This window comes from Nyctereutes procyonoides, unplaced genomic scaffold, assembly GCF_905146905.1.
Source record: "Nyctereutes procyonoides isolate TBG_1078 unplaced genomic scaffold, NYPRO_anot_genome, whole genome shotgun sequence".
In the NCBI taxonomy this organism is placed as follows: Eukaryota; Metazoa; Chordata; class Mammalia; order Carnivora; family Canidae; genus Nyctereutes; species Nyctereutes procyonoides.
Window position 1 is genome coordinate 6,383,668 of NW_026575134.1, and position 13,609 is coordinate 6,397,276.

At 45.1% G+C, this 13,609-nt stretch overlaps 1 protein-coding gene across 8 annotated transcripts in view; it reads left to right on the plus strand.

Moving 5' to 3' along the window:
- Positions 1–13,189, plus strand: part of LOC129494437 (cytochrome c oxidase assembly factor 1 homolog) — a 96,088-nt gene extending 82,899 nt beyond the window's left edge. For all 8 annotated transcript variants that reach the window (XM_055301347.1, XM_055301346.1, XM_055301352.1 and 5 more), the window contains 5 exons: positions 2,393–2,444; positions 4,521–4,620; positions 7,170–7,318; positions 11,029–11,105; positions 12,000–13,189. In XM_055301347.1, coding sequence (XP_055157322.1) covers positions 4,536–4,620; positions 7,170–7,318; positions 11,029–11,105; positions 12,000–12,099 — 411 coding nt within the window. In that variant the 5' untranslated portion in view covers positions 2,393–2,444; positions 4,521–4,535 and the 3' untranslated portion in view covers positions 12,100–13,189. The remainder of the gene's footprint in view (positions 1–2,392; positions 2,445–4,520; positions 4,621–7,169; positions 7,319–11,028; positions 11,106–11,999) is intronic.
- The last annotated feature ends 420 nt before the right edge of the window (positions 13,190–13,609 follow it).

The following is a 13,609-nucleotide window of genomic DNA, read 5'->3' on the forward strand; positions in this document are numbered from 1 at the left end:
AACCAAAATGTGTACAGCTCTTGCCTCTTAGTTAACTGTAAAGCCACAAATCTGCCTTAATTGTGTGTTAGGCTAACTGACTTTTGAGTTTCTTGCAGCTTTTCACATCAAATTTAAAAATTTTCAGTTATCAAAAGTTTAGTTCTAAGATGTAACGATCTTAGAGGCAGCCTACAATCTCTCTCTGATCCTAGGCCAGGCCTTTTTGAATTTTTGTGTGTGTGAGATTGGAGGCTGCTCAGCACTTTCTCAGGACAGCTGATGAGGCAGGTAGACTGAAGCTGATTGAAGAGGGGCGAGGCTGAATCCCCGTTCTTCCCAGCCAGCCCCACTCCCAGACCCCTCACCCCACTGTCACACCTGAAGCACCCGCCTGGAGACCAGTCGTCATGACTCCTCATTTCTCCTTTGGGTCAGGGTAGCCCATTAGAGCTTCCTACCTGGGCCTCACTGTCTTGGCCACTTATAAATTGGCTGTGTTTTTTCCTGGTCTGTGATTGTGGCTTTTATTATGGGATCTTATAAAAAATAGTTCTTTGGAAGTTGTGAACTTTTCAAAAAAATCCTAGGGATGTTGTTTGCAGTATGAGGCACTTCAGAGACTCCATTGCCGAGCCTGTGTGGGAGAACCTTTCTCAGGCTCCGGGTACGAGGAATTGCGGTTCCTCCTGGGCTGCTGGTTTCTGTTACCCCATGGACAACTCTGGTCCTTGTAGCTGCTTAGACATCCCTTTCTGCTGAGCAGATAGGAAGCTCTGTGTCCGATCTATGGCTACCTCGAAGACCCGTCTAGTGCGTGAGAGAGTGTAATTTTGTGCACTCTTTACCTTAGCTGCATTAAAGTTATTTTCTCTTTGGCTTCATCGCCTCATTCAGTTTTCTTCTTCTCTTCTAAAATGTGCATCCTTGTTAGACCCATCATCCTTTTTAGAATAACTCACGTACCAGTTAGCAAATACATAGTTTAAGAAACTGTCCTTTTGATAGACTCTTCCTGCCTCAGTGTTAGCTCTTGGCTTTGCGCTCCGTCACAGGTCATCTAGCTGTTCTGCTGCATGGCTGCTCCTCCTGTGTGCAGCCCCTCACCTGCGGATGAATGGTCTTTCTTAGCAGGAACTGCCTCCATAGTCAGACCAATATCCTGTGACCCTCCCACTCCTCTGTAGTCTGCTGCTGGGCCTTTGCTCTTCACGTCTGCTGATCTGAAACCTGGTTCTCTGATGTCTCTCCAGTCAGTTTCCTCTGTGAAACCTTTGCTCGTCCCTTCCCGGCATAGCCAACCACTTCCTGCATGTCACTTCCTCTCCTGGAGCACATGTGTGGGCGGACTAGGGGCCCTTGTGCAAATTAGAAGGAGGCACCCACCCCTTCCACAAGTTACTTTTTAGAACTTCCAACTTGTTGGAAGACTGTCTTAATAAATAGGAGTCTAAGATGATGTCTAACCTGAAGTGGCACCCTGCTAGGATTGTGCTGTGCTGAACTGCACAGGTGGACATGATGGCCCTTTTGTGAGTCATCTGTACTCCCCTCAGCACTCTTTATCTGACCAGAGCTGGCCCTCAGCAACCATTGGCTAAACAAAAGAGTGAAAGTATAAGTGTATGCCACATTCTTATTACAAAAAATAGCAGGAAAGCCATTTATGATGAGCCCTTTTTGTACTGAACATTATGGATATATTGAATTTAGAGACATTTATTTTTTTACATTTCACTATTTCTGAAATCAGAGATCTTCAAGTCAGTGTATCATGGCAATTAAGAACACAGATCCTGGGCTAGACTGCCGGGGTCTGAATCCCAGTTCCACCACTTAAGACACAGGTCTGTAAATTTGGGCACTCTACTTCACCCGTCTATGCCTCAGGTTTATCTGTAAAATAGGGATGATAACAGTAGTTCCTACTTCATGAGGTGATTGGGAGAATTAAGTGAATTATTTATTGTATGTATAGTGCTTAGAATATAGTGCCTCATAGTAAGAGATATGTGTTACCTATTATCATTATTATTAAAGTCTATGCGGACATTATTGTTTCTTTTTAACCCCGAGAAACTGTCTTTAATTCATGGTGTGCAGCTTCTGTTGATAGCACCTCATTTCGGTGGGCTGCTGCGGACCCGAGGGCTCCTGCCCCTCCCACAGCAGTTTTCTGATTGCTGCAAGAGGTCACCATACACACACAGGAATCCAGCAGGCTTCGTCGTGTCTTCTTAATATGGCAAAAGAGAAAGTAGGGCAAACCAGGGCCCTTTATAGACAAGGCTTGTTTTGAAATTTAAACCTAACTTCATGTTGCAAAGCTTGGATTGGTAATAAATCTTGGCTGTCTAAACCTGGAAATCAGAGCTGGGTTTGATTCTAATGTAACACCTTTATCTAATTGCAGAGTAACTGTCCTCTGATGATTTTCAAGAAAGCTGCGCCTTGAAGTGGCAAAGGTAACGCATGTTCTGGGGGCTGTGTTCCCTATTAGAGCTTGCCAGAGTATTCTCAAGTTAGACAGTAGATGTAAGTTGCTCCCTCAATAATTGTGCGGTTTTCCTGGTCTCTGTGTCCACCCGTGACTGTAACTTCACATGAGAGATGGGTAGCTAGTCTCTGCATTGCTTCAGAACACTTTTCTCCTCACACCTCCTGCTGGCCTTAGAAACTACAGCCTTGTGTGGAATTCTGTGTGATTCATACTCACTGCTCCACACTCCTGAACTGTCCTTCGCATTAAGCAAGATCTGACTCATGCATTTTTTGGAGCTGCTCTGACCATTTTCATTATGAGACTAAGTGACTTTTCCCAGATCACATTGCTGTAATTAACTTTACATTCCACTTTCATAAGTATCCTTACAAACTACCCAGCACCAGCCAAAACTGTCCCAGAAATCCCGGTACAGGTATCTTGGGTTTCTCTTAATTGGATAACACTGGATAGAAGTAAATAATACAGGGATGATCTACAGCTTCATGCTCCCTGCTGATACGTTGATGAAATTCCTTTCTATACATAGACCTCAATTTAATGTACTTTTTGTGTAGAACTGGTCAACCTGAACCTTATCTGAGGGTGTGTTCAGTTCTCAGTTCCCAGAAAGAATATCCACATGAGGAACTTTCTCCAGTAGGCCTTCTTATGGATTCATGTACCTTATCAGAAGTGATAAGCAGACCATGTTGTTACACTCTATATTCTAGAAGTTAAAGGAGGAAATGGTGAGAATATGGATGCCTTGACTCACAGGTTCAGCTGGCACAGGAGCTAGCATTATGCCCACGTCTCTTGGCACAGCAATGTCTTAGACCCCTTTACGTCACATCAAAGACTTTGTCCTAAATAAACACATAAAATCTAAGATACAGTCTTCAAATGGGGACATAAACACTTTCATCTTTCTCTTCCTATAACCTGGGATTTCCATCTCTGCCCAAAATCTCATTTCTTTTTTGGAAAAATGTCAACCAAGACAGAGGAATTTACCTAAATCTTGCCGGAGGGTGAGGATGCCCCGATGCGGCTTGGGTGGTCAAAGCAAACTGGAAGCCTGAGGAAAGAATCTGACTCATAGGCATTGTGTGTTTTTTTTTTTTTTTTTTTTTTTGTAATTAGTTGTCAACATTTAGAATTAGACAGTTTCACATAAAAGACCTCTTGAAATGAAGATCCATCTAGACTTGGCTCACAAAGCCATTATGAGCTGGAGGCGGGCTCAAGCTGTCCCTTGGCTGGGCCACGCACTCCTCACTTTTCAGTGTCTTCTCTCATTTATATGACTTGGGTGGTCTTGTGGGCATTTGAATGGTGACCCTGATCTAAGCCAGTGTCCTACTCTGATTTATGGCCGGGTATCTTACAGCTTAACCAAGTGGCCCAGGCCAGGTGTGAGCAGTGGTTAAGTGGCCACTGGGAAGGTAGATAATTGGCGCCTTTGAGGCCTAAGTGCGGCCTCAAGCCCCACCCAGGCCTTCGGAGACGGGCGTTGAGGCCAGGGTGGGTGTGGTGTGCTGAATTTGCTGAGCTGGTTCCTCTCCATCTGTTCATTCATCTTGAAAGTCATGATCATGGTTTCCTCATCCAGGGGGTGGGACATTTTTCAAAATATGAAAGAAAGCAACCAGTGACCACTCCGGCCCATTCGTAGCCTCATAAGACCAACTATTGCCACAAAAGGATAAGCTTCCTGTTTACCAGCCGGTCTGAGACAAAGTGGTTGTGCTTCCTGGCCGTGCAGGACTTGGCACACAGGCTGGGTTCTGTCCGAAAAGACAGCGGGGCTGAATGCTTGCTCTGTGCTCAGCCATCGCCCCCACGGCCTGGGTCCTGGATGTGGGCCACCCTCTGGAGGGCATTTTGCTTTGGCTCCAGAGCCTGCCCGGCTTTCTGAAAGGAAGCAAATAGGGAAGGTGGCCTCGCCTCCATGCTGGCTTCCTCTTTGGCTTTCTTTCCCTTGTGGCCCGACATAGGCAAAGGCCCTTGGCCTAAACCTGAATTTAACAATAAATCCATGCCTTTTGTTTTCAAGTCTCCAGGAAGCAAAATGCCATTGCCTCTGGGGAGACTGCTCTTTTTTTCCGGTGTGGTGGCCAGCGGGAGCTGTACCCTTATATATTACCTTATACAAAGTAAGTATCTAGCAAACCAAGCCACTCGAGGCATGGCTTCCTCCTAGCTGTCTCAGCCCTGCTCCTCCATCAAAGGAAATACTTCAGATGCTTTCAGCAGATTAGAGAAAGGAGGAGAGGGCTATTTTTAGAAGCCAGTACACTATTCCCATTGGCTATAGCTTCTTGCTTATCCTATAATCCTAGTTTTTCCTGGAGCTATGAGTGCAAATGAAAGGACCAGGATTCATTTGCATCAGGGGCCTTGCAAAAAGCAAGATGAGCTTTTACTCTAGTGCACACACAAGAGATCCCTTAAGATTTCTGAGATTATATAAAGAAGAGAGGGAAAGGGAATACCAGATGGTTCACAGGTGGGGAAAACTGGCTGATTCTCAAGTGTCGTCAGCCTGTTTGCCCTGCCATTCTCTGCTATTGATTTAGTGGAGGAGGGGACCTTGAGCAAGAGACTTTGGTGAGAGCAGAAAATAAAGGCAGGGTCCAGAATGCAAAATCCTGACAGATGCCGAGTCCAGCCCCACTGCACCCAAATTTGAATTTGTAAAGACAGGCCACAATTACTGTGGACAGCCAAGGCATTTAAGGTCATTTTAATGCTGCTGGTTGCAAAGCAGCAGCAGTTTTTTTTTTCCCCCCAAGACTGACTTTCTTTGAAGATCCTTTATGCCTGTCGAGCTTGGCTTCTCACTCTGACTGTGTGCCATTTTCACTTCCTGCCAGGATGTGAGTATTACCAGCAGACAGGCAATGAGAGCTCAGTGTCCTCTGCATACATTGTTCCCCATCTTCCTTCAGAGTTGGCTCACAGGTCTCAGAGTCTTGAGGTGACCTGAGATGAGCACCGCCAGGGATAATTCAGACTGGAATAGCTCAGTCTCCTCTCCCCTTTTGCCACGAGGATGGGGGCAGGACACAACACGAATGGGTGCATTTTAGGGGTCGGGAGACTGCCTGCCTTTCCTTCTTAGAAGGCTGGGGTCATCCAGTAGAGATACCCCAGCTGGCACCTGTAGCCACCCTCCTGGGTTGAATCCCAGCTCCAGCTCTGCACTGTGTGGCCCTGTGGGAGGATCCCTCACCTCAGTTATCTGTGCAGTGAGAGATAATATTAGTGCCTGTGCATGAAATTGTTGTAAAATAAAATCCCACAACCTGTGATCTGTTAAGCTCTGTGAGACACACGAAATATTGAGAACAGTGTCTAGCCATGAAAATCTGGAGCCAGCCTTCACTGCTCCTCTTCTTATCTTGGCTGGCACCTTTTCATACCTGCAGCATCCCCTACAAGCCCACTCCTGGGATGCAGCCTGCGAGGGGCATTTTCCTTGGCCCCTACAGGCTCAACGTGTCTTTCTGTCCCAAAATTGAGATCAGGCCTGTAGGAAGGAAGCTCTTTCTTGTTGCCAAACTGAAAACCCTACTTGGGAAGCCTACTTTTGCTCTTTCCCAGGGACAGCTTGTCTATCTTACACCTTCAGGGAGGGGCTTCTACTAGTAGCCTTTGGACCAAGAAGTGTACCTGCGACTGAGGACAATTTAAAGGCTTTACCTACATGAAATGTTACCTTAAATCTATAAACATGATTTAAAAAAAAATCTATAAACATGATGGGCAGCCCGGGTGGCTCAGCAGTTTAGCACCGCCTTCAGCCCCAGGCGTGATCCTGGAGACCTGGGATTGAGTCCCAAGTTGAGCTCCCTGCATGGAGCCTGCTTCTCCTTCTGCCTGTGTTTCTGTCTCTCTCTCTCTGTCTCTCATGAATAAATAAATAAAATGTTTTTTTAAAAAATATATAAACATGACAAATTAGCATTTTCAGTTTCTGTTTCTTGGCCCAAGGGTTTTGTTGTTGTTGAAGTTGTGGTCCTTTTTTTTGCCGGTTTATCAGGACCTTCATCTTAGTGGAGGGAGCAGTGTGTAAAAGTTCAGAGTCATAGACTGTGGCCACAGCTCTGCCTTGGGCTGTGTCACTTTGAGCCAGTCATGGAATCATACGACTTTAGAACTAAAAGGAAAACTGGAGAAGCTCCAAGCCAATCCCCTGATGAAGAAATGAGGCAGTGTGTGAGGCAGGAAACGGGAAATGGAGAGATTGAGGCACAGGACTATCAAATACCTTGCTCACGTTTATCTACCATATTCCCGCAGATACTGACTTTTTCTAAAATGGACAGCTTAACAGTGGATGGTCCCTAATTATTTTTCTTTTTTCTTTTTTTTTAATTTTTATTTATTTATGATAGTCACACACACACACACACACACACACACAGAGGCAGAGACATAGGCAGAGGGAGAAGCAGGCTCCATGCATTGGGAGCCCGACGTGGGATTCGATCCTGGGTCTCCAGGATCCCACCCTGGGCCAAAGGCAGGCGCTAAACCGCTGCGCCACCCAGGGATCCCCCTAATTATTTTTCTATCCAGAAATTTCACATTTGTTTCTGTTTCCATGCTGTACGTGAATTGTGTCCTCTGACTTTCTGCAGAGAGTCTACCAAGTTGAAAAAAGAAAAATAAATGTATAACAACTGTCTTTCCCCTTTAGAAGCTTTCTCCAAGGCTTCCTATTACCAGCTGGCATTGGAGCAGCTGCACAGCCACCCTGAGGCCCTGGAAGCCCTGGGCCCTCCTCTCCACATCCACTATCTCCACCTCACCGACAAGTACAACTTTGTGGACATTGCCGATGCCCAGGTAATGTGCTTCCCGTGCAGACTCAGGCTGAGTGCCTATCAAAGTCGAGGAGAGGGCTGCCACCATCTGGGGGGAGTCTAGGAGGAATCTGGAATAAGATTTGATGAGAAAATTCACTGAGTAAAACTGCCCCTAGGTTTTACTGAGCACTTCTGAAGGCTGTATGGGTTAATTTATTCTCCTATATTTTTCTTCCTTTCTGAGGAATTAATGGGGCAGGGAAGGAGGTGATCTTGACCTGAAGGTTGTAGGAAAGTGAGCGTGGTGGTGGAGCCACAGCTTCAGCTTTGAACTTGAAGTACATCCACAGCCAGTCGGTGCTCATTCAAATATGAGCAACTCTGGAAAATGTAGTTTTGCTGCCCATTTATTTGCATTGCTTCAAAGGGAAGCCAGTCCCATTTTCTCAGTTGCATCTGATGTTCTTTTATTGTTCAGCCAGGAAACTCAACCTGACAACTATGTTTTGAGTTCATGTCAAGTTAAAGGAATGATTCTATGCTGTGTGGGGGAATATAGAGATGCAGGCTTTCAAGGACTATAGCTTAAAACTTCCAAGTAAGACAGGGTGAGGCAAGTGCTGTTGTAGTGGCTCCGGAGGGAGCAGGTATTGACCTGGAATATTGTCGTAGAAGAAAGGAATGCCAGGCCCAGGTGCAGCATGCACGTGAAGGCGTGCCGCCGTGTTTCCTGCCAGAGTGAACTCAGTGGAGGTACAGGCTGTGGAGGGAGATGTGGGTAGCTGGGCTGGGCTGGGCTGGGCTGCAGGGCCGTGACATCATCATGTGAAGTGTGCACACTTGATTCTGGGGCCAGCAGAAGCCGGAAGGATTTTAAGGATAAGAGCAAGATGACCTAATCTAGTTTTTTTGGGGTTATTGTTTTTATGAATTTTTTAATGGGAATTGTTTCATTGGGATATTTTTCTTACAAAAGCCATTCAAGCTCAAATATTTTGATAAATGTATTTGATCTGGCTTTAAAAGAAAGCAAATTCAAGCTGATTGATGATATCCAGGGAACAGGTATGGGGAACTGCCTTAAGGAAAGCAGCATCGCCATGCAGATGTGCAGTGGTGAGAGCATGGGCCAGAGCTGTGGCTTGGTTCTGTCAGGAGAAGGTGGGTCAGAGGTGATGCTTTCATGTCCAACCTGGGTGAATGGAAGGGTGGCAGTACCACTAGGCGAGAGGAGGAGCCCAGGAGGAGAAAAGGGAAGGGGCGGACAGGTGCAGAGTGCCAGATGGCCTTCTGTGCACTGTCGTCAAGCCTGTCACAACATGTGGGATGGCTCTTCTGGCTGTTCACTGTGTCTGCAGCACAGAGCACTGGGTCTGCTTTTGATGCTCGGGAAGGCTGCAAGCGCCTTTGCTGAGGGCAGGTTGACACAGCATCAGTTCTCTGCTCTGGTGCCCTGATGAGTGGTTGACACCATCGTGCTTGTGGTAGGGAAGCTTCTCTGGTCAGGTCCAGCTTTTGCTTTGGTCCAGAATCGGGGCACACTGTGAGAGGTGCCGAGAGGGCTTCACCCCCGGCTTCCTGCAGCCTGGGTTCCCGCGACACACGGCAGTGTTGGCTCTGGTGCTGGCTTTGGGCTTCTGTTACGTGGCAGCACCATAGTTCAACAGGGACGAGAATTCAAGGTCAGCTCTTGCTCTTCAGTTTACGGAGCACGTATGACATTTTCTCAGTGTTCTTTACTCACCTCCTCTACAGTCAGCTGTGTGTTAACGCAGCTGCCGGAAGGCAGTGTCTGCTGCTGGTCACCGTCCTACTTGCTTCTGTCCACACACCCCACCACACACATACACACAACTTTCTTGTGTTTTCTTGTAGAATGCAGAGATGCTCAGTCTGGGCTCTGCTGCTTCATTTTATAATCCCAAGAAAAGGGGGGCTCTGTCCCAAAAGTGGAACCTGCAGAACTGTCTTAGCGTGACAGGGGACTACTCCACTCGGGCAAGGGAGCCATCATCCCAAAGCCCGTGTCTTTCTTCTGTATAGTGTGTTCAAATAAACGAAAGAGGGAGAATAAACACAGATGTTGGGTGTATATACCAAGCACTTCTTCGTCTCGGTAGCAGTTTGGAGCGGCTGAGATAAGCCATCTCTTAGCTCCTGAAAGTACCTTTGTCCATCACCTGCGGCCCAAGAAGTGTGTCCCATCACCTGGGGCCCTGCAGGTGCCTGATAACAGGCTTCCCTACCACCACGTTGTGTCCCTTTCCAAAGGCTCAAACCATCTTTAGTTTTCACTGAGAAATCGAACATTCTACATTCAGTGTGTTTCTAAGTAGGAGTGTTAAGTGGTATGTCCCGGCTCGCTCTGAGGCTCCCAGGCTGATCCCTTGGCTCAGGGCACAGCAGCATCTGGGCAGCGTCCCCCATGTGGTGTGGGCCCAGCCCGCAGTCACTGGGGCCCAAGAACTGGCCAAGAACCCCTTGCCATCTTTCCCAAAGGAGCCTCCACACACTTTCCTCAAAGCCTGTTCTTTACGGTCCAGATCAGAGTATGTGCCCCCTAAAAATTGCTGGTAATAGCTCCTCCATTTAAACAGTGGACTTTTTTTTCTCTTTTATTATGAAAGGTTTTAAACATACAGAAAAGATAAAAGAATTTATACCGTGGCACCCACATAGCTGCTACCTGGATTCGATTAGAGTTGATCCTTGAATGACACAGGTTTGAACTGGATGGGCCCACTTAATACACAGATTTTTCAGGACATAAAATACTGTAAATGTATTTGCTTTTCCTTATGATTTTAACTTTTTTTTTTTCTCTAGCTTGCTTTATTGTAGGAATACAATGTAAAATACATATGACAACCAAGATATGTGTTAATCAACTGTTTACATTGTCAGTAAGGCTTCTGATCAACAGTAGGCTAGTAGTAAAGTTTTGGGGGAGTCGAAAGTTAGTTGCGATTTTTGACATGTTGTTCAAGGGTCAGCTATAATATTTTGATCCGCTTTATCCCATTATCTGTTGTCCTAGCCATATCTCTGTCCATGAACACATTATTTTCAAACATCCATACACTTCATTTAAACACATAAGCAACATATCATTAGCCAGAGTTTAATATTTGTTTATCGTTCTTTTCTTTTTTTGAGGTAAAATTTGCATTTAGGGAAAGGTACAAATCTTTTTGATGAATTTTAATAGACGCATACACCTGTGCAACCCATGCCCCCATCTAGATGGAGGCTGTTCACCTCAGAGTCCCTCATGCTCTCCCCTACTGGTCCTCTCACATCCCTCAGCCCCGCTGGAGACCATCACTTTTCTAATAATTTTTAACCTGTTCTGGAACATGAAATCATGCATTATATATTTTTGGGTAGGGTCTTTCACTTGGTCTATCTCTGATATCCGTGTTGTTGCAAGTACCTGTAGTTTGTTCTTTTCTAGCAGTGGTGTTTTGAGTATCATTGTCAGTACTCAGAGCATTGAGTTTGCACATAAGGTCCCTTTGCCCAATAGGAGGACTGCGATTGATCTCACCAAACCACCCAAAGAGGGGCAGGACATTTGGAGGGAGCCAGATGGAAAATCAGGTCAGTTCTGCAGCGAGGCTCAGTTAGAAAACAACCGATTATGTGAATGACTTTTGGACTTCTTAGGGTTCGCTCTGAAAATAGCATTTTTTTCTTCTCCTTAGAGGACAACAATGTATCCAATTGTATCTCACATTTTTTAACCCCCAGTTGAAGATTCCTGTCTCTGGATCCAAGTCAGAGGGCCATCTCTATGTCAGCTCATCCAGAGATGCCCCCTTTCAGAGGTATTGTGGAGGGTGGCTGGGAATGGGGGAGCAGGAAGAGAACTTTCTGATCGCAACAAGCCTGATTGCCGTTTTCATTTGTAGTGAAATGATTGCAGGAATAACAGTTCATTTTTCAAAGCTCGAAAAGTTCCACGGCCTGGATGCCAAGCCAGTGTGTTTGGCTCTTAGCTCATCCAGACATTTTATCCAGTACAATCGCGTGAATTGTGCTGTCCTTATGTTGCTGACTGTGAAGAACTTTACAGTTACAGTGGTCTAGATCTATGGTAATTGATGCTGTGTTGCAGCTTCTAACACTACTGCCTCGGTCATTACAAATGAAGAAAGGCATGGGTTCCTGTTCCAGAATTATTCATCACATTCTTTCTATAAGATCTCCACCCCGTTAATTGGCTTTTCTTGTCTGGTTGCCAGTAGCTACATTCACTCACTTCCCCCTTGGGAAGCCTCTCTCAGAGATGCTTGCTGTTTAGCCAAGATGTGTTTTAATTCCCCAGGACAAAAGGAGCAAGCAGCCCTTAGGCAACCCCCACCTGGCTCCCCCTGGGCTCATTGACCCCTGCGCCTGGGATTAATGAAGGAGCTGGCTGAGTTCCAGCCAGGAATGGAAGGTTGATGTGAATTAGGAAATGGGGAATAAGCCTCTCCTCTCCCCTGAGGCCCCTTCCATTCACCTGTCATTCATTCCTTGTTAAACTTGCCTTAACAGTGATGCTGGTTAGACAATGAGTCCATAATACAAAGTTAGAATATTATGCTAACATAGCTCCAGTGTACAATAGTGTTTAAAATTTTAAGACATTATTCAAAAAGTAACTGCTCCCCCCCCCCCACCATGGATTTGCCTTGCTGTACGATTAGAGAGGAGACTATTCTTTTGGTTTCTCTCAGGTGGCACCTTCAGGAGGTCTTCTTAAAGCTCAAGGATGGTGAGCAGATTCCTGTGTTCCAGCACAGTGGGAACAGTGGTCATGAAGTCAAAGAGGAGTAAAGATGATCAGAAAGACTGTTTGCTCCCGGCAGGGCCCTTCCTCCTCACCGCGTGCCCTCCGTGGCTGGGAGCCAGTTTCCCAGTCGCTAGGGGTGATTGTATGTACTGTCATATGGTAATTTTGGTGTAATTTCTAATTTGACCACAACTATTGTGTGGTGGTTTTTTTTTTTTTTTTAATCAGAAGTGAAAATTTTACTGCAAATTTATAAGAATTTATTTGAAAATTCACTGTCTAAAAGCAAAGTACAGAATAAAAGCGATCCATATTAACAAAGGTGTTTATTGATTTTTGCTAGTTGTCATCTAATTTTTTCCTCCTCCCCCCGCCGTATTTTTCAGTTCCATCCTTGAGAAGACCGAGACTGACTAGCCCTGAGGAGGTCCTTAAGTGTTAATAGTAAGGATGCCCTACCCTGAATTCATGTTGCCTAGTAGCTTATGAACATTCTCAGTCCCTTCGGAGTATTTTCTTTTGCTTCACTGATGTTTTATCTTATTTCTGTTTTAATCACCTACTGCCTGCCTGATTGAAGATTTGCAAAATAACTGCTTTAATCCAAACATTTCAGAAGCTTAAAGTATTTCTATGTGTCCATAGCACATGCAAAACTAATTTAGGAATGATAATTTAAAGCTAGCAGGTCCTTATCCTTCTGCTTTGCCAACAAGCCCGTATTAGAGACGCACACCTTTAGGTTTAACCTGTTTTATGAGGGAAGAGTATTATGAAGCCAAAGATCTTCCTTCCTTCTGAGCACGGGAGCTGATGAAAACCAGAAATCTGATACTTTGCTTTGAAAAGGCCAGTGTGATTAGGCTTGATATGGTTATAATTGCCCACAATAAAGGACATTCATGAGCTCTTTTCCTACATTCTTAATATTCACTTATTGAGCTTAAACATGCTGGTAGAGCATGAGGCCTTCAACCGGTGGAAGTTATTTCTATTCTGGAGCTTGTTTCTTTAAAAACAAACGTTCTTTGAATAGATTAGAGAGGGAAAAGTGAGTCTTTCTCTGAGAGCACTTTTGCCCAATGCTTATTGATAAATATTACAACCTGTATAGTAAAGTAAATGGTAACACTGTATGCAGTTTTGTGCTGCTTTATTTTTGAACAATTACATACTGTTTATTGTATATGTGTAAGTTTATTGCTTCATATCTGATTTTCCTCCAACTTTTACTTCCTTTCAGTGTTTGTTTGTTTGTTTTTCATGCTGTTGCCAAATCATAGAAAACCAGGGTCCGGGTGGGCCATCTGTTCTTAAAGTAAAAGCAAGTGGCAGTTTTTCTGTAGAGTTTGGACTAATTAAGAGGCTTTCTAATCCAACTTACAGGAGATAGTATTATATCATGAAAAAGAGCCTTGATTTCTATTTGGAAGTCACCATCCAGGTTACTTTTTCCAGTTTACTTCCATGGATGTACCTACTACCTTCTTGGATGATTGTGAACAGGCCGGAACTTAGGTCATTACAGTAGACAGACCTTGTTTTTCCTTGCTT